The 19840-nt window shown below is 37.4% G+C and overlaps 1 protein-coding gene and 1 long non-coding RNA gene across 2 annotated transcripts; one reads left to right on the forward strand and one right to left on the reverse strand.

Moving 5' to 3' along the window:
* The first annotated feature begins 1009 nt into the window (after positions 1–1009).
* LOC103337878 (RING/FYVE/PHD zinc finger superfamily protein) lies at positions 1010–6739 on the forward strand. Its single transcript, XM_008241049.3, has 8 exons — positions 1010–2341; positions 2527–2873; positions 3386–4456; positions 4551–4709; positions 4930–5278; positions 5360–5430; positions 5547–5669; positions 5976–6739. Exons 1-8 carry the CDS (start codon positions 1456–1458, stop codon positions 6330–6332), a joined length of 3363 nt encoding a protein of 1120 aa, XP_008239271.2. The 5' UTR covers positions 1010–1455; the 3' UTR covers positions 6333–6739.
* Positions 6740–18346: 11607 nt separating this feature from the next.
* Positions 18347–19606, reverse strand: LOC107881618 (uncharacterized). Its single transcript, XR_016122239.1, has 3 exons — positions 19240–19606; positions 18893–19137; positions 18347–18809 (listed from the first exon to the last, which is right to left on the reverse strand). It is a non-coding gene; the product is annotated as an uncharacterized LOC107881618 (long non-coding RNA).
* Between the last annotated feature and the right edge of the window lie 234 nt (positions 19607–19840).

Consider the following 19840-nt stretch of genomic DNA (forward strand, 5'->3'; position numbering starts at 1 on the left):
AATGTATGGAAAAACATTATGTACCACAATCAGTACACTTTTGATTTGGATTTCTCTTTAATGGCTTATTAATTTGAATACGATACTTTTCAAAATGACATTTACGGCTATTTTTTTGTAATGAGTATACCGTAAAATTATCAGGAGACTCTCAAAATGAGTTACTTATTGAACATGTGATTGTATTTGACTGACGTTTTTAGATGAAATTGTTAAGAATACGAGTAGATCGACCTATTTTACATAGTTTAGTGCATAAATTTAATGAAGAAAAAAAAAGTATTGAAGTAAATTAACATATCACGAGATATGTACCACATAGAATTCGCGTTGAACAATGAGATAAAACTAAATAGATTTGAGTCTCTCTCATAACCCAAATTTACTGTCGACCTTAATTAATTGGAACGTTTGAAAGTAAACATCAAATACGTGCAATCACTTACAAACTCTACATATCAGATAAGGTTGGGCAGAAATAATTTCATTCTGTATTTATTTATTTATTTTCTTCTCATTTCCCCTACGTTAGAATATTCAAAAGAGACGTCTACTTTCTACCATTTTTTATTCTGTTGTATTTCATAATATGCTTTACAATTTGCAATGCTGCTTTGTCTTTACGCTAGCTCACATCACATGTGGCATGTCACAATAAAAACATAATAAAATAAAATAAAATAAATAGACATGTTTTATAAAAAAACCCAAGACTTTTAAACCACACCCAAAATCAACCCCAAAGAACTTTTTGGTGTGTTTATAAATAAATTTTGAGTGTGTGTAATGATGGGTTTTGGGTGTGTTTATATATTTAAATAGTGCTGGTTGGAAGAGGTCTGTGGAAAATAAAACAAAAGTCCATTGGACCATAAGTTGATCCAAAATTCAAAAGCCCAATGAGCCTCTAAAGAAGACTCAATCAACCTTATTCTCACTAGACGCTGTCGTTTCGAGTTTCAGTCTGAACGCTCCGATGAATCACGGCCCGGCTCGTCTTTTGACGAGAAGCGATATTTTGGAGCCGAGCCGCGGTAACGAGTCAAAACTCGACGGACGCCAACACAAATTCACAAAACTCAGAAAAAAAAATAAAGAAAAAAGAAATCTGGCTCTATCTTTTTCAGTTCCGCTTAATCGTTCGTGAGAAGAAGCCATTTTCGTCCGTGCGGATAAAGATCCGTTTTTCAAGCTCTTCGCCCCAGCAAAGAGAAGCAATAGCTTTCCAGATTCCAGGTACACAAAATTTCAAACACCAATCTTTCGATGCTTGGGAGTTGTATTCTGGGGAATTATCGAAATTCGTAGTCTTGTTAGAGATTTTGAAAACAATGCATCCAGACTGAGAATGATGTGAATTGGGATTTCTTAGGCTTAGGTTTAGGTTTAGGGGTTGTTTGTTTGATTGCGAGGAGACTAGGGTTTTTTGGTTTCAGGAGATTGGAGGTTGGAATTATGAAGGGTCGATCGCACCGCCTTCAGAACTCTGACCCTCCGGACGACTGGGTTAACGGGTCGTGGACCGTGGACTGCCTGTGCGGTGTGAATTTCGACGATGGCGAAGAGATGGTCAATTGCGACGAGTGTGGCGTATGGGTGCACACCAGGTGCTCTAGGTACGTGAAGGGAGATGATAATTTCGTTTGTGATAAATGTAAGACTAGGAACAATAGGAATGAGAGCGAGGAAACTGAGGTTGCGCAGTTGTTGGTGGAGCTTCCTACTAAGACTGTCAGAATGGAGAGTTCTTATGCCCATCCGCCAAATGTGCCTACTCGCCGCCCTTTTAGGCTTTGGACTGATATACCGATGGAGGAGAGGGTACATGTTCAGGGAATTCCGGGTGGGGACCCTGCTATATTTGGTGGATTATCGTCGGTTTTTACTCCCGAGTTGTGGAAGTCTACTGGGTATGTGCCCAAGAAGTTCAATTTTCAGTATAGGGAATTCCCTTGTTGGGATGATAAGAAGGAGGATGATGCTAGATTTGACGAAGACAATGAGAACCCTGTTAATAAAGGTGCTGGTGTTCTGTTCTCTTTGTTGGCAAACCCAGTGGCTGCTTTGGTGGGGATGAGGGGCCGAGAAGAGGATGGCGGGTATGACAAGAATGTGTCTTTGAAAGAAACGAAAAGGTGGGATAATGAGGTTGATGATCTTAGATGTGGTCAGAGTGGTGTGAAGAAGGAGAGAAGCTTACTTCGGCCTGTTGTATTCCATTCCGGCAAGCGAAAAAAGGACGATTTGGGGACATCCAAAGATCGGAGTAGCAAGAAGAAAGCTAGAGCTGCTGATAAAGAGGCTGATTCAAAGAAAAGAACCGCACAATCGTCTAAATCAGGTGATTTGCTGTGCTTTAGATGCTTTAAATGCTTTCTGTGTTTACTTTTCTTTATGTGATGGAACATATCAGTTTTTTATTTTGATAACTTACAAATGGTAAGAAATATAGCAGTGGGTGAAATCTTGCAGTGGTAGACATGCTCCTGTTAACTCCTACTTTTGTGTTTTAATTTTTATTACTAGTGTTTTCACCCCCGAGTGATGCAAAACAATTGGAATTTTCTGAGGACAGAGGTCCGAAGACTTCCAAGGCTGACATTCAGAGTATGAAGAATAAGAAGTTGAGTGACTCTGTGGTCAGAGAACCTGCAGCACCTGCAGCAAATTCTTCTGTTGAAAAGAACTCTTCGGAAGCTGTAATTTCTGACATTTCTAAACATAAGCTTTCATTTGGTGATGGACTAAAGGATGACAAGGTTGGCCAGCAAGTTCCTGCAGTGCAGGGGAATATCACCCTTACCAAACCTGATGATGCTGTCAAGCCATTGTTAGAGAACAATGACGATGCAACTGATCATGTAAAACCAGAGGTATGCTTTACTGATGCTCACCCTTAGCGGGTTACTTAGTGTTTATTTTGTATTTTGTAGTTTTCAAAACACATCGCTTAATTAGCCCCTTGATTTCAACATTTATCCCCTTAATGGCACCATCGCTGCAATTTCCACTGTCTCCTCCATTTGGTACGCTATGAATAATTGGATTATTCACAATTTATTTTGAAAGGTTGTAACCATGTTTTGACTCTGTAAAGTTAAATAAGAAACAAAGTCTTGGCATATTTTTTCGTTTCCCTAAAATTTGATGCCAAGCATGTAGTAGGCCTATAACTAAACTGACAATTTGAAGAGGTAAAAAACGATAGACAAAAGCATCAGCTTCCACTCTCTATGCAAGTAATGGATTTATGCATTTAAGGACTACTGGATTTGACACTATTTAATGCTCGTTCATTGGACTGCAAATCTGGTGCTTTATGTGTGTTTTGAGATTTGAGAGTTCAACTATTTTGTGGAAATGACAAATCTTGTAATTACAATAGGGAGATAGCACGGCAGATGATAATTTGGACGTGAAACCTCCCATTGAAGATGTTGCTGCACCAGAAATTAAGAATCAGGTTCAATATCCTACCGGTGGCGTGTCTATAGAACATTGTTCCAAAGTGAAAACAGAAGAACATGATGACAATTCTAGGAGCCCTTTGAATGCTCAGTCTTCTCCTCATGCTGTATCTTCAGATCACATGTCTGAAAGTTCGAAGATTAATGATGTGACAGTAAACGGCCCATTGTCCAGTGACCATAAGGTGCTAGGTGCTGACAGAAATTCAGAAGCAGCTAGTGATTCTCATACAGACAAGGGTGTTGAATTATCTGTTGATTCTTGCCAGCTTAAACGAGAATGGGAAGGTTCTGAGGATTCAATGACTCTGCAAAAAAGTTCTTCAGATGCCAACCATGGTTTGGTGTTTGCCGAAGAGCTTTCAAAATCCGGTGGGACTATCTTAAACTCTCCAGCAGTACCCAGTCAGTGTAAAACAGTAGTAGTCTGTGCTGGAAAATCTTCCACCGTTTCATCCACCATTGCAATCTCCAAATCATCCACTTCTGATAACTTAAAATCTGGTGATGCTCAGAATCCTAATCCAATCCCCAAGCAACAAGTAATGTCTGAAAGTAATGTTAGCATTAAAAAGGATCGTGCTTCATGTGAGGATATGGATGAAGACAGGGACAATATGTCAAGGAAAACTGGGAAAGAGCAATTAAGATCCCCTACTAATTCTGCTCTGAAAACCTCACACTCAAGCCGGAATCATGATTCCATTTCCAAGTGGACCACATCAGATTCAAAAGATTCAGTGCTTCACTCATCTTCCAAAACATCTTCAACTGGGAATGCTGCAGTTCCTTCAGGCTCTAGTGAGCCTGCTGGATCTCTGCCAAGCCAGAAGGTTTTACATGCTCATAATAAGTGTTCAGCTTCAAGCGCATTGCAAAGAGCTGAAAAGTTTAACCAGACAACTTCATCTAAGACTAATCAGAGTCACACCACGTCTGCTTGTCCACCTGCACCATCAAGTTTGCAGGCAAAACTAAGTGACGAAGAAGTGAGAAAAAAAGTTTCATTGCTTTATATTGTTATCTTTCATTGCTGGTAGTAGGTTTCCTCTGATGTTATATATTTTATGGGGATTTTGGCAGCTTGCATTACTTTTACATCAACAACTCAACAGTTCTCCGAGAGTGCCTCGTGTACCACGTGTTCGCAATGCATCTAGCTTACCTCAGTTGGCTTCTCCAAGTGCAACAAGCACGTTAATGAAGCGCACATCTAGTTCTGGAGGAAAAGATCAGAATTCAGTAAGATGTCAAATTTTATATTATCTTTGGAAAAAAAATATGATGTGATTTTACCTATTCTTTTAATGAAAAAATATGTCTAAATTTATGCAGATTCCAATATGAACTGTTAAAACTGGTTCTTTTTGTTACTAAGAAACTCATTCCTACATAAAATAATAATATAAAAAATACTCTGAGTCAGGGTTCTGCTAACTAATCCCATTGATACAATCTATAGGTGTCTAGAAGAAAAGTCAGGGATAAAGATGGGTTCCGAAGTTCCCGTGAACATGATGATGAAGCTAAAAAGATTGACAGGGTACCATCTTCTTCAGATCAAAGAAGACAAGATGCAGCATGTACATCGGATGTTGCTGCTAAGAGGGAGGACAATTTATCTTCAACGGTGGTACATTCCAGCAAGAGGAACATCCATTCTGCCTCCACTGCCACTGCCACTGCAAACAGTGGACCATCTTCATCTACCGAGGCTAGTGATCGTAATGTGTCATCTGTACGCAGTTCCCCAAGGAATGCCTCTGATGATGATACAGGCGCAGTTGGTCCTGTTCATCGTACTTTGCCAGGTAGCTGTAATCTTTCTTATGGTTTCCTATTTCTACTTAGAGTTTTATTCATTGTTTGCTCATCCAGTTCTCCCTATCTAGGCTTGATAAATGAGATTATGAGTAAAGGCAGGCGGATGACATATGAGGAGCTTTGTAATGCTGTGCTGCCGGTATGAATGCTTTCAATAGAATGCTTGCTGTTTTATGTGTAATTGTTGTCTCTCATAATGGGTGTAGAATAATAAGCTTCTTTGTTTGTTTTTCTTCTTTTTTGTTTTATTTGCAGCACTGGCATAACCTGAGAAAGCATAATGGAGAGCGCTATGCATACACAAGTCCTTCACAGGCTGTTCTTGATTGCCTTCGGAATCGACATGAATGGGCTCGGCTAGTCGATCGTGGTCCCAAGGTATCCTCATGAAATCATTTCAAACAGTTGGTTGACATTCTCTGTGCGCGTTTGTGTTTCATCGAATCACATATGCTTGGTTGCATGCTTTACTAACTTAATGGGAAATTAGGAGCAACGAATCAGAGCTGACATTTTGGTAGTTGAAAGGTTCTTTAGATTGCGGCTTGGTGATTTTGTTCCCATTTGCTTCAACATGATAAGTAGGACTATGTATTTTCTCATGCTATGTTTTTAGGACTTAGATTTATGGGTGTGTTTGTGCTGCCTTTCTATATTTCTGACCTCAAAATTGTTCCATGGCAGACAAATTCAAGTAGGAAGAAGCGAAAACTTGATGCTGAAGACTCGGAGGATAATGAATACGGCAGGGGTAAAAATCCGAAGGAGTCAGAAGGCAAAAGCATTGAAACACAGAGAGAGGATTTTCCAAAGGGCAAGAGAAAAGCCCGAAAACGCAGGAGACTAGCTCTTCAAGGAAGAGGAATAAAGGATGTCAGGGAGAAACGGAAGGCAGATCTGCTCAGTGATGATGATATTGGACCATCATTTTCTAATTCCACTGAAGGAAGCATGTCCAGTGAGGATGATATTCAGGGAGGCGGAGCATGTCCAGTAGGAAGCGAGGCCTCTACTGGTTCGGATGAGACGGGGGCAATGTGATTGTTGATTTTCAGTGTTTGGTCGGATATTGAGGATTCTGGAATAGGCTTTCTCACAAAGTGGTCATGAAGCCGCTTGGTGAGCTGCCCCTTCTTCCATGTAAGGGTTCTTGCAAGATTGGATCTGTAGGACCACAGCCGCCGTACGGTTTGGAAGGCTTTTTACACTGAAGTCCCATATGCGATTTCATGTCAGATCAGAAAAATGTAATACTAGTGTATATATGAATTGTATAATTTTTGTGACATTGGGTTAGGAATTCCTTGTTTATTGAACCGTAGGTTCAATTTGATTCTGTAAAATGTTAGGCAGGCTGCAGCTCCCATGTTAACCAAACCTAACATTTTGTGAATTCGTCACCTTGATTTGCGAGCAAATGGGAAAGGTCAGATTTTCTTTTGCTTTTATCAATGGTCTTTCCTTCACAATTGTAATGTAGACAAAGGATATAAAACTGAGAAAATACCCTAATCAGAATTGTTTGATCGCTCTCTATGATGCTTCAATTTTTCTTGGCATTTCCCTTCTATAAAGCTTTTGTCCTCCTTAGCCTGGACATTTAATTATTTTTTAACATGATTTCACCCTCCCACAGTTTATCTACACCACTATCAAAATACTTGTATCTAATAACACAAGAGCCAACAACAGAAGAACTAGTATTAGGGAATCCTCATCAATCTGATCAAGAAAAACCCGTTGTGATTGAGGAGCACTAGTAAATGATTTGACTCAAAATTTTTGGAATCAACTTAAATTAAATTCTTATTTACAAATGTCTAGGAAAGCTTTAAAATCTAAGAGCTAATAATAATACACGTATTTTTTATTTTTTTTGGGGTTGCATATTTGATGTGTCATTCACTGATCATTTCTCGCACTACTGAAAAAAAGACTACAAGTAAAAGGTGGTTGGTGTGAGTGGTAATTCCTTATAAAGGTAATATTGAAAATGGGCCAGTTTCTAGGACCACCTCGTGGTTCAAACCAAAAAAATACTACAAGTAAAAATTAAATAAATAATATTGAAAGATTGGCTTTGACATTCTTGTCTTGTGAAAATAATCAGTCTTTGTGAGAGAAAACAATTTGGCGTTTGGTAAACTTTTTTATAAGTGTTGTTTGTACAATAATCAGTTTGAGTGTTTAGTAAATTTTTGTGAAAGTATCTGTGAGTACACCAAATGAAGGTGCTCAAGAATGCTTACCGGTGGCAGTGACGTTCAAAAACATCCTATCTAACTTCTCCTCCATCTCATGACTAATACCCTCAAATTGGAATCTTGCATATTTGGGTTATGCCTGCATTATGACATATACAAATATTATAATGAATTTTTAAACAAAGTTTTAAAAAAAACCATGGATATCAATACTATATTAAAACAAGAACAAAAACTTCAAATACCTGAATTTTATCTTGCCACCATTTATCAGATGCATCAACGGTATTCTTAACGATACGTTCCACCTAAGACCAGTTTCCTTCCCTTTTAGATCTTTCTATAATTTCCATTCTTTTTTCAATAAATCCCACTTGTTTTTCAATTGTAATTTTTCATATGGTCTTCCTATCTTCTTTACTAATAATTGTAACCAATCTTGCCCATCCAACTTTATTAAAGTGAGTACCAGGACGATTGCCTAAATCCACCTCCTTGATACAAAGGTCAATGAAGATGGCTATAGTTTGAGCATTCCACAATGCTGACAATTTTCAAGATCCACTTGCAAAATTTTCAGTTGTGGTGAAGTTACTATTCTTCTTTGCCATCTTATTGCAACAAAGACATTATATATAAGCACAAAAGAAAATAATAGGTATACAAGCGAATTACAAACAAACCAAACTATAGATAAGCGGCATAGAGACGGGGAAAAGAAAAACCAAAAGATAAGACAATAATAAAACATAAATTTACAACTAAGAAGAGTAAAACAGAATTGAAGAAACAATCTGCATCTTTAAGATATGCTAGAGCAAGGATCTCAAAGAGTAATGATACACACACAGAGAACAAAATAAACACCAACATGATCTCTTTTGTTTATACAATATTTTCCAAATTATACAGAAATTGATAATTACTTCTTCCGACAATTGCATGCTGCAAGCCCACAAATTGATAAGCTCACAACAAGAGGAAAACTAAAAGGATGAAATATGAAATAAAACAATTACTCAAATTCAAAATAAAAATAAACACACCCAAAACCCATCATTACACACACTCAAAACTCATTTATAAACACACTCAAAAAGAGCAAAGAAAAAAAGGATTGGGTTTATTTATAAATTTGTAATAAAACTGCACTAAATTTACCAAATTGCACCCTTATGTATACTTATAACTTCGTGCCACATTGAATAGTAATTATTTTATAGGACTTCTGCTATAAAGTCTCAAGATCATTCTTTCCTGAGTGATGCTTAAACTAGTAGCACAATTTTATCACATACCAGAATTTCAAAATTACGTTGGAATATTCAACACTGAAACTATATATATAAACTAATATATAGGGGGTGGATCCGTGGCACCATATTTTTGACACAAGTTTTGACACAATTTTTGGGCCATTAGATTACTCCACTTTTAATGGTTGAGATTAAATCAGACATGACAAATAATTTTAATGTTTTAAATAAACAATATTAATTTTATTTTCTCTCCCATAAAAATAAAATAAAATAAATTTCTTTCTCCGCCCTTTTTTCTTGGAAACATAATCTCTTTTCTTGATAGTATCCTTTTTTACTTGGTACTCTAATCTCTCTTCTCTCACGCATACCTCTCTCTCTCTCTCTTTCCTGGGACCAGAAAAAAAACCTCCATCTTTTGTTATAGAGCTGAGAATCATTCCTTTTTATTGAGATCTGCATTTGAACGGTGAAGATCAAAATCAAGTATAATCTGTCTGGCATGAGCATGATCAAAATCACTCATTGTCGCCTAGTTACCAAATCTGCAGAGTTTAGGCTATGGCTACCAATGATTTCAAGCATATTGGCATAGCAGGCCGCAGTAACACATAGGATCACGGAGTTGATCAAAAAATGGGTGGACACAGTCCTCGAGCTGCCAAAATAAAGAACATAAACAACTACATTTGATAATTTGCTATCTAATACAGACATAAGAATTTCAAGTTCAGTGGAATTAAAAATTTAATACTCCAATGTCCCACTAATGTCCATCATAAGAAACTAGATTAAATAGAAGATCTGAAGAACTAAATCTCATCCTTTAATTTATGCTTACAAGCTCTTCATTTAATTTATCCAAAGCATCATACTTGATTTTGAACTCAACCTTTGCAAGAACAAAATGTCACATTAGCAATAGAATTCTCAATCACCAGCAACCAGAAATAGATATTTAAGCATATCATTGAGCATACACAATCAATAACAAAACAAAACGTATTTGGTTTAAGAAGAATGAAAATGGAATAAAAATGGAGTAAAGAATTCATACGGTTGGTTTGCAGTTACTGGAGAGAGAGAGAGAGAGAGAGAGAATAGAGGTTTTTTTGGGTATACGTGAAAAAGAAGAGAGATTAGAGTACCAAGTAAAAAAGGATATTATCGAGAAAATATATTACATTTCCAATAAAAAAGGGAGGAGAGAGAAAATTATTTTATTTTATTTTTATGGGAGAGAATAAAATTAATGATTGTTTATTTAAAACATTAAAACTATTTGTCATGTCTTATTTAATCTCAACCATTAAAAGTGGAGTAATCTAATGGCCCAAAAATTATGTCAAAACTTGTGTCAAAAATATGGTGCCACAGATCCACCCATATATATAATAGGGCGGTAAGTGGATGCACTCTATATATATATATATATATATATATATATATATAGACACACTATCTTAAAATGGTAGCATAAAGGATAGCGGTATATCTTGCAACTATCTTAAACGCTCGTCGATTATGGATGGAGTTGTTCATGCTAATACATGCTTGACAAGCAGAGAAGCTTCACCTAGAATCTTCTTCACCAAGTGATCATTTGGGCATTTGGGTTTCTTAAAATAGATGGGTTCACTAAATCCCTAAATTCCTTTGTTCCTAAATCCCAACATTAGAAAGAAATAATAAAAAGAAGAAGTAGACAAGAATTGAAGAACCTAACAAAGAAGAAGTTATGCCCAAGATAATACAGAAAAATCCAAGTAAAAAATACAGCTTCATGCTTTGGAGGTTGACCCTATTTGCCTCGAAACCTATTTGCCTAATTCCAAGAAGAAAATTCCAAGTAAGAAAATTCCAAGAAGGACCTCCTCGAAATCTATTTGTCTATTTCCCTTTTCTATACCAATTGAACCAGTTTATAGGAACTTGACCCCATCAGGAAAGGGCCCTAAAATCCAAAATGGAAAAATGCCATTCTCATGCCAATACGAAATATAGAAAACCAACAGCAGCTACAATTGAAAGTTAAAATCTTAGAAATCAAAGAAGAAAGAGAGAACAAGGAAATTGAAAATAAATAAACATAATATGCGCTCTTACCTAAGTCTTGTAGCTTAGCAATGCGATTCAATTTATCCAACTAGAAAAAAATCGTAGGCAATATGTGGAAGAGAAGGAGAGGAGTGATCTTTGTGAAGAGGAGTGATCTCTGTGAAGAGATGGCATGAAGAAGAACCAAGATAGTTAAAACCCTAAAAATTAAAGAGAAAAAGGGAAGAATGAAATTGAGAAGAAATAAACACAATATGTCTCTTACTTGAGTCTTGTGGCTTCTTAGGAGTGCGCTTTAATTGATCCAACAAGAAAAAAAATGGAGGAAGAATGGAGAAGGAGAACAGTGCTCTTGTGGCTTGGGATAGAGAAGACGCATGAAGAAGAGGAGAGCGTGAAATCATGTTGGGGTGTTTTCGGAATATGTTTATTTTCATTAAACCCAGCGCTTCCTCAAATCTAATTATCGCATAATTAGAAATTGAAAGCAGGTCATTAGCTGCTTTCCTTTATTGCTTTTCCCACATCGATTTTTAATAATAAGTGATTTTATCACAAGTTACCAAACAAGTTGGGCTTCCCAATTTTTTTTAAAATCACTTATCACCCTAAATAAACAATGCCAAACGAGTACTATATACATTAGGGCTAATTTTTCAATATTGGATACACCACTCCATTTTCTTATGTGAATGCAATTATGTGCATCAAAGAATTGCTCCACGTACTATTCTATAATAATTCCTCGTGTAGCTCTCTATTTATGAATTTTAATTCCTTTTATATGCCTAGCCATATGGATTTGCATTCACTAATGAACCCCTTCTTTCTCCTTTGTCATCTATTTTAGGATGTTTCAATTACTACCATTCAAAATGTAAGTTGTTTTAATTGAAAAGAAACATTTATTTTTTGCAATTATGTAAGGTAGTAACACTTATTTTAGAATGTTCCTATTACTACCATTCAAAAAAAGAATATTTATATTAATATAAATAAATTAAAATTAAAACTTTAAAAAAAAATTCTCTCACCCTCTCACTCCTCCCAGCCTCCCCACCCCAACTTCCAGTTCCCCACATCCATCATCAGTCATCACCACTCACACACTCGCCGGCGCCGTCATTCTCAATCTGCCAATAAGCCAAGAAATACTCTCCTCAGCAACCACACACCTCGTGCTGCTGGCCCGCATGCTTATGTGTAGCCTCGTGCTGCTGGCTCACAGGCTTATAAGTAGGATTTCCACGTGGAGCCACATCAGCAGAAAAAATAGGCCCCACGTCAGTCACTTAAGCATGTTTCCCATCTGATGACTTAGAAATGGAAGCAGCATCGGGCTCAAGAACATAGTTTGTTTGTTCTCATGTCTTTGTTGATTTGCTAATGCAAGCATTAGGCAGGTTAATTTTTGGCGTGCCTTTTTTTTTAAAACCATGTGTGGATAATTAAGGTTCTAACAACTTACTCTGTTTCTGTTTGTACCAAAAATTGTATTTTTGCCAAAAATGGTAGATAGTTTTCTATGAACATCAAAATGGCCAAAATAAGGCTAGACATGCATTGCTGCAGTCAGATGGAGTGGGCCAAAACTTCTACTTCCAGCGCTCAAATCAAGTTTCTCTCTCCATGAAAGTTGTTCATCTCTATGTCTACTGTAACATATCCAAATTTGGGTTTATTCGGGCAAAATTTGAATCCTAAGGGCTGAAAATACCAGATGCACAGCGCCAGCAAAAAACTAATAGCAGCAATTCGGGCCTAATTCGGGCCTAATTCCAATGCTCTAATGAATTTTCTTTCTTCATGAAAGTTGTTCATTAGAATGTCCATTGAAACATGTCCGAAGTTAGGATCATTTGGATAATTGTGGAATCCTCACGACATCAAACATCAGAAGCATACCAGCAACAGCGAAAGCTGATAACAGTGGCAATTCGGGCCTAATTATGGCCCAATTCGGGCCAGCTTCCAGTCCTCAAATGAATATTCGTTCTTCATGAAAGTTGTTCATTTAGATGTCTACTACAACATATCCGAATTTAGCGTCATTCGCATAAGTATTGAATCTTCAGAAACACTAATCATGATCTCTGTTCGTGAGAGCAGTGTATGACGACCAGTCACTTGCAACCATGCTAAATCAGATTTTCCATTGCTCAAATGGATTGAGTTTTTCATGAATGTTGTTCCTACTTATGTGGAGAACAACATATCCGAAATTTGCAGCAATCAGATCAATCTAGCATTCCCAGCTCATTATGCATCAAGGCATGTTCGGAGGAGAAACTTAGTGGCTGCAAATCAAGTTTCACTTTATCAATGGAGGGACTTCATCACAAGTGAGTTGATTCAAAGATGAATAAAATGAAGATGTGGTAGATGGAAACAATTTAATACTTTGTGAAGAATATTAAAACAAAGCCAAAGTTCAAACACGTGAAAAGTCCACACAAAGGTTGAAAGAAATAAAATAATATTCAAGCGGGCTTAAAGAATGAATAAAGAAAGAAGTAGAGATGATGTTATTATTCTCCATTTCTTTTTGTCTTTTAGCCAGCTAATTTTAGCTGTCACTCACAAATCAATGGCAAGTGGACTAATACTTTGGATTTCTTTAAGTCTAATGGTGATAGCTTCTGTCAAATCACATCAAAGCCTCTTAGCAACTTTTTTGGGTTAACTTATATTTTTAGCAACCCACTCACCAAAACCAATGGCAAGTGGGTACTTCAAATTAACTATTGGTCCAACCAATGGCAAGTGGGTACTTCAAATTGACTATTGGTCCACTTAACGACCTCCATTCTCTATAAATTGAAGGAGAAATCATCAGCAAAGGACATATACAACTCAACCAACAAAAACCAGACTCTACGTCTATAAACCCAGCTCAAAAGCCTGAAACAACATTTCTTTTTCATTTTCTGAATTTCCCAATTGACAACTCCTGAGGAATTTTCTTTGTCTTGCTCTGCCAACTCTTGGTATGATATTTTCTTGTACAAGATTGAATAGAGAAATCTTCAATCTCCATTTTAATTTTATGTACTATGTCTGAATAGAGAAATCTTCAGGCTTTGTTGTTTATGTACTTCCTTTTTCTTTCAAGTTGTTTGAATAGATAAATATTCCAATAAACTTCTGTCATTTCCATTATCGTTCTATTTCAGCTTCTATCGGTTACAATTTTCGCGCTAGATGAATATTGAAGTCCTCTTAACTGAGGCATAGAAAAGAACCTTGTATTGGGCCAGTTCCCCACCCAATCCACAATCGATTCATTAAAGTCAATATCGGTGCGCATTTTCCAATCTTACCATTTTCAATATGTTGGAGTTTTTCACTGCCAACAGTGGCACGCCGCAATCGCAACAAACAAACTCCACGGCCAAACCCCCGAATGGCTGCGGGCTCTTTTCGGTAAGCCAAAGCTTCTTTACGAGAAGTGCACACCGAGAATCTGCCACTAAAAAGTCCTTGTATTGGACTTTTTACTTTTTTCATAAGGACCTTCGATGAGTCAGTTTTGGTGATTATTTTGATTTATCTGCAGTGAGTGTGAGTCTATTGATCTATGCTTTTCTCTGTAGATTCTTCTTGAGGTGCAAGTTGCCTTAAGCAGCTCAACATCAGCAGATACAGATGATAAATGTTATCTTTATAAATAGTTCCAATGAAAAAAGTAGGGTAGGATTGCAGCTTGTTTTATGAATAGTTCCATATGACGTTATTAATATGCATCAAGAAGGGAACTCTTCTTTTCTTTTTTTAACACATTATACAGAAGATCAATCCCACAAAAAATGTCACGCAGGTAAAGGCTCATTACCTAACTGATGATGGTTTGAGATCAATCCACTCCATAAGAACTTAATAATACAAATCAACAAGAGAAATCCTTCTTCTATTTCATGGTGTCATTTCAGGGAGTTTTCAATATCAATCACAAACTGGTATTTGACATCATTTTTTTAAGTATAGTCTCTCAATAGCTTCCTTTGCATATTGAATTGAAGCTATTTCAATCTGTTGAGGCCCAAAAAAATCCAAGGCTGGACCCAAATATATTTCTAGCCCATACGACACCTAACTTAGGAAGAAACCCAACTTGGGTACGCAGGAGCTCGTCACATACGCTTGCACATGTGTCATGTCAAGCAAATAAGTAACACGCCACGCTAAAAGTTTAAGTGGGCTCAAGTCACGCGAATGCCTGGGGCTTGCTAAGCGAGTTGTGGTATGGATGGCTACGAGTTTTCATGAGACCATTGATGAACAGAGAAATGGAAGTTTTGGGCTGCTTGGGAGCCCTGAAACTTAAGCCCATTTTTTGAGTCCAAATATGTTGGTAAGCATCAAAGAGAGAAAATATACCATTACCTTAGAAAAGATATCTCATTACCTTAGAAAAGATAGCCTATTATAGGGTTTTTTTCTTCCAGCAACTATAAATGGGCTGGGCTGCCGTAAGGAGCGAATTGATGAAATTATCTCATATGTCTGAGTTCAAAGATCAACCCCCAAGAATGCTTAGAAAAGATAGTGAAGCCTTAGGAAATACATTGGTTACCTTCACCAACAAAAATAACAATAGCTTAAAATTCTTTGCTTGGCATGAGAAGTTATGGCATGGGAGTTGAGCATTCATAAGTTTAGCATGAGAGAGAGAGAAATGGCTGCGATTTCCTATGAGAAACAGAGTTTTTAAGGCATGGGGGAAGGGATTTTAAGAGGATTCATTAAGAAGAGAAAGGAGAGAGATGAGGTCAATGGGTGGCTTAAGTGATTTTCCGGCAGCTTGACAAAGGTACTATCAAGTGCTAGAACAGTCTGCCATGAGAGAAAAATAAGGGGATAAGGATGAACAGAGCACGAATTTGCTTAGTTTTGAAAATATATGGGAAGCTTGCTATTTGGATGTGGTTGTGGCTAGTGGTGAAGTATTGGGTGTTTTGGATAATTTTCCAGCAGCTTGACAAAAGTTATGTCAGACTCTGGCATGGCTTGCCAGAAGAGAAAATGGGAGGAGATGAAGGAATAGGGCACGAAATTTCAGAGTTTCAGAGATGAGAAGATGAAGCTTGCTCTTTAGATGTGTGTGTTGATATGATGGGTAGGAAATGCCTCTTTTTATAGGCGCTGGAAGCTATCATTTTCCAAGAAACCCTAATGGTTTCTATCCAATTTGGCCAAGCTTTTTCCTTCATTTCTCCTCTCTTCCCTTGACTTATCCTATCTTGGTGAAATTTCTACCCAATTGCACAAAAACATGGATTTTTGGAGGCTCAATGCTCTTCCCGTAGCTGCCTTAGTGGAGAACTCCCATTTTCAGCTATCTTTCTTCCTTCTTTTCTCCCCTCATCTATGGCTAGATCTGATGAGGGGAAAGAAATGTATGTACACTAGTTTGAAGGGTGTTTTGCTCAAGTATCCCTTGGTCTTTTGGATGTTTTTGTTTGAAACTTGTTCCCCCTATGTGCTGGAGATTCCAGCAGCCTGCAAATGTGAGTGGCTTTTGGCTTTTGGCTCATGGTTTTGTCTCCAGCCATGTGCTGAATACTTTCAGATATTTTGTTGGTCACTTAGGCCATTCTTTAAGGTAATGGGCTAGTTCATTAAAGGGATGGACCAACTTCCCAAAGTGATGGGCTATCTTTTCTAAGGTAATGAGCTATTTTCTCTCATTTATGCTTACCCACATATTTGGGCTCAAGAAATGAGCTTGAGTTTCGGGGCTCCCAAGCACCCAAAACTTCCATTTCTCGGCTCATCAATGGGCCTCATGAAAACTCGTAACTATCCACACCACAACTCGCTCAGCAAGCCCTGCATTCGTGCTTGGGCCTACTTAAGCTTGTAGCGTGACATGTTGTTTATTTGTTTTGTGTGCAAGCGCATATGACCAACTCTTCCCAAGTTGGGTTTTTTCTTAATAAGGTGTTGTGCTGGGTTGAGAATTCATTTGGGCCGAACCGTGGATTTTTTGGTCCTTAACACCCATCACTTTGGGAAGTTGGCCCATCCATTTAGTAAACTAGCCCATTACCTTAAATAATGGCCCAAGTGACCAACAAAATATCTGAAAGTCTCCAGCACATGGCTGGAGACAAAACCATGACAAAAGCCAAAAGTCACTCATGTCTGCAGGTTGCTGGGAATCTCTAGCACATGGCCAAAGACAAACTCAACACAAGCCATTAGAAAAACCAAGGGATACTTGAGCAAAACACCCTTCAAACTGGTGTACATACCTATTTCTTTTCCCCTATCAAATCTAACCATAAAATAGGGGAGAAAAGAAGGAAGAAAGATGGTTGAAAATGGGAGTTCTCCACTGAGGCAGCTGCAGGAAGAGTATTGAGCTCCCAAAAATTCTTGATTTTGTGCAAATGGACAGAGATAATTTCACCAAATAGGATAAGTCAAAGGAATGGAGGAGAAAGGAAGGAAAAAGCTTGGTCCAAATTGGATAAAAACCATTAGGGTTTCTTGGAAAAGAGTAGCTTCCTGCGCCTACAAAAAGAGGCATTTCCTACCCATCATCTCAACCTACATCCAGAGAGCAAGATTTATCTCTCACCTCTGAAACCTCTGCAATTTCGAGCCCCATCCTTCCATCTCTCCTCATTTTCCCTTTTGGTAAACTTTTCCAAAGTTTGATAGAGTTTTCGTCGAGCTACCGGAAACTACCCAGCACACCCACTACTTCATCACTAGCTAAAACACCTACATCTAGAGAGAAAGCTTTGTCTCTCATCTCTAAAACTCTACAATTTCATACCTTATTCCTCCATCTCCTCCCATTTTCTCTTATGACAAGCCATTTCAGAGTCTAACATAGCTTTTGTCAGGCTGCTGGAAAGTTACCCAAAACACTCAATACTTCATCACTAGCCACAATCATATCCAGATAGCAAGCTTTCCCTCTCATCTTCAAAACTTAGCAAATTCGTGCTCAATTCATCATTCCCCCCCCCCCCAATTTTTCTCTCATGGCAGACTGTTCCAGCACTTGATAGCACCTTTGTCGAGCTGTTGAAAAATCACTTAAGCCACCAATTGCCCTCATCTCTCTCCCCCTCTCTCTCCTCAACGAATCCTAATAGAATCCCTTTCCCCATGCCTTAAAAACTTTGTTTCTCATAGGAAATCGCAGCCATTTCTCTCTCTCATGCTAAACTCATGAATGCTCAGCTCCCATGCCATAAGCTTCTTATGCCAAGTCAAAAATTTATCTGTAAGCTGTTGTTAGTTTTGTTAGTGAAGGTAACCAAGGTGTTTCCTAAGGCTTCACTATCCTTTTGAAGCATTCTTGGAGCTTGATCTTCGAACTCAAACACAGGGGATAATTTCATCAATTCGCTCCTTACGACAGCCTAGCCCATTTATAGCTATCGGAAGAAAAAGGCCCCTACACAATCATTATATGAATTCCATATGTAGCACAGAAATCTATCATTTCTTGAATATCCTTTGTTCCACCTATTACGCTACCAGAAATGCTTTTCATGTCGTTATTAAGCTATTTCAATCAAAAGTGTTGCAGAGAGGTGAAAAGTTGAACCAGACAACTTCATACAATGCATACAGGGAAGCATTAATATAAATCTCTATGTATAACATCTACAAATCCTTCAAAGAAGTACATAATATCGTAATCAACTTCATTGAACATAACGGTGGGTCAACAATGTACTTGTGAAAAGTGATGAAATAAATTTCGAATAAATCTCAGCAGGTCTTCTGGAATACCAGTGTAGTATGTCTTCTCTTTGAAGAAATACACTTCCTGCATGTAGTCCGACCAAGATGCTATGGCAGACTTGCTATTCCAATTCTTGTACCGGTCAAAAACCTGTGAGCTGAGCATTTTCAACAAGTTGCTCTCAGGGTCGGCAGCCATTAATCGATATAACCTATCTGCGTATTCTAGACCTTTCCTTGGGGTCAAAAGAAAAGGGTGTTTCCTCAGTTTAAAATAGAACTCATTATACCTGAAAAGACAATAAAAATAATCATTATAACAAAATATAACACATTATATTTCACCAAAAATCAACAGATGAATATTTCTCACCCTAACCGATAGGTACTCAAAATACAATTGAGAAATGCATCCTTCTCAGGCCACCGGAAATTCTAAGTCAACAAAGAAAACAAACTCCTAAAAGCAGCTCCATGTCTACAAAATCCTGCTCTATACCATATTTGACTTATATCATTACAGGATCCTTCAATGTTTATCAATTTCAAATGACCCGCAACGAACACATAGCTGGATTCCAAGTTCAATGACCCATGGCAGCAACCATAGCGATGGATCTTAGAGACACAGACAATCAACTCCATGTCAATATAACATAAAAATACTTAGGTCAAAACATTAACATAAATTTAAACATCAAACTGTAATATGAGAACCACCTTATTTCCTTCATCCAGTAACGATATCTGCAAATCATGTTTGTCTTCATCAAATCCTGCTCTTCACCATATTTGACCTAGGCAAACCATTTGGGAAGGGACATTCCCACCCTTTCATAACAGATCGTATTATACACCTTTGAAAAAGATGTCTGTTTATCCAGACCACAAACTTTATAGATACAGCTAGTGCAGAACCATGAACCACAAACTTGAATTAAGCTTTGCATAGTATAGATAATTTTAGCTTTAAATTTTCTCCAATATCACACATCTATATCACACCTCTTATATTAGTATTCAAAACAATTTTTTTTTCCTTTCTCTTTTGATTATCAGTTGAGGCTTGAGAGTAATAACAATTATACTTTCTTCAAGAGCGTTAAAATCAAGCAATATAATGAGCTTAAGTGGCATCTAAGATTATAAATATGTTAGGTAAAATGTGATGCATGATTAAAAATGCAAATGTGATGCATGATTAAAATGCAAATGTGATGCATTATTAAAATGCAAATGTGAAGGTTAATATGCACATGAAAAACATTCGAGGTGGTTAAGCATGCAAGGTAAATTATGGCCCTGTTTGATAACTATTTCA

Source organism: Prunus mume, linkage group LG7, assembly GCF_029339155.1.
Source record: "Prunus mume cultivar Tortuosa linkage group LG7, ASM2933915v1, whole genome shotgun sequence".
Lineage (NCBI taxonomy): Eukaryota > Viridiplantae > Streptophyta > Magnoliopsida > Rosales > Rosaceae > Prunus > Prunus mume.

Coding starts and splice junctions, on each gene's coding strand:
- LOC103337878 (XM_008241049.3), top strand. CDS start 1,456: ATGAAGGGTCGATCGCACCGCCTTCAGAACTCTGACCCTCCGGACGAC. Junction 4,710..4,929: donor GAGGAAAAGATCAGAATTCA/GTAAGATGTCAA, acceptor TACAATCTATAG/GTGTCTAGAAGAAAAGTCAG. Junction 5,279..5,359: donor TGTTCATCGTACTTTGCCAG/GTAGCTGTAATC, acceptor CTCCCTATCTAG/GCTTGATAAATGAGATTATG.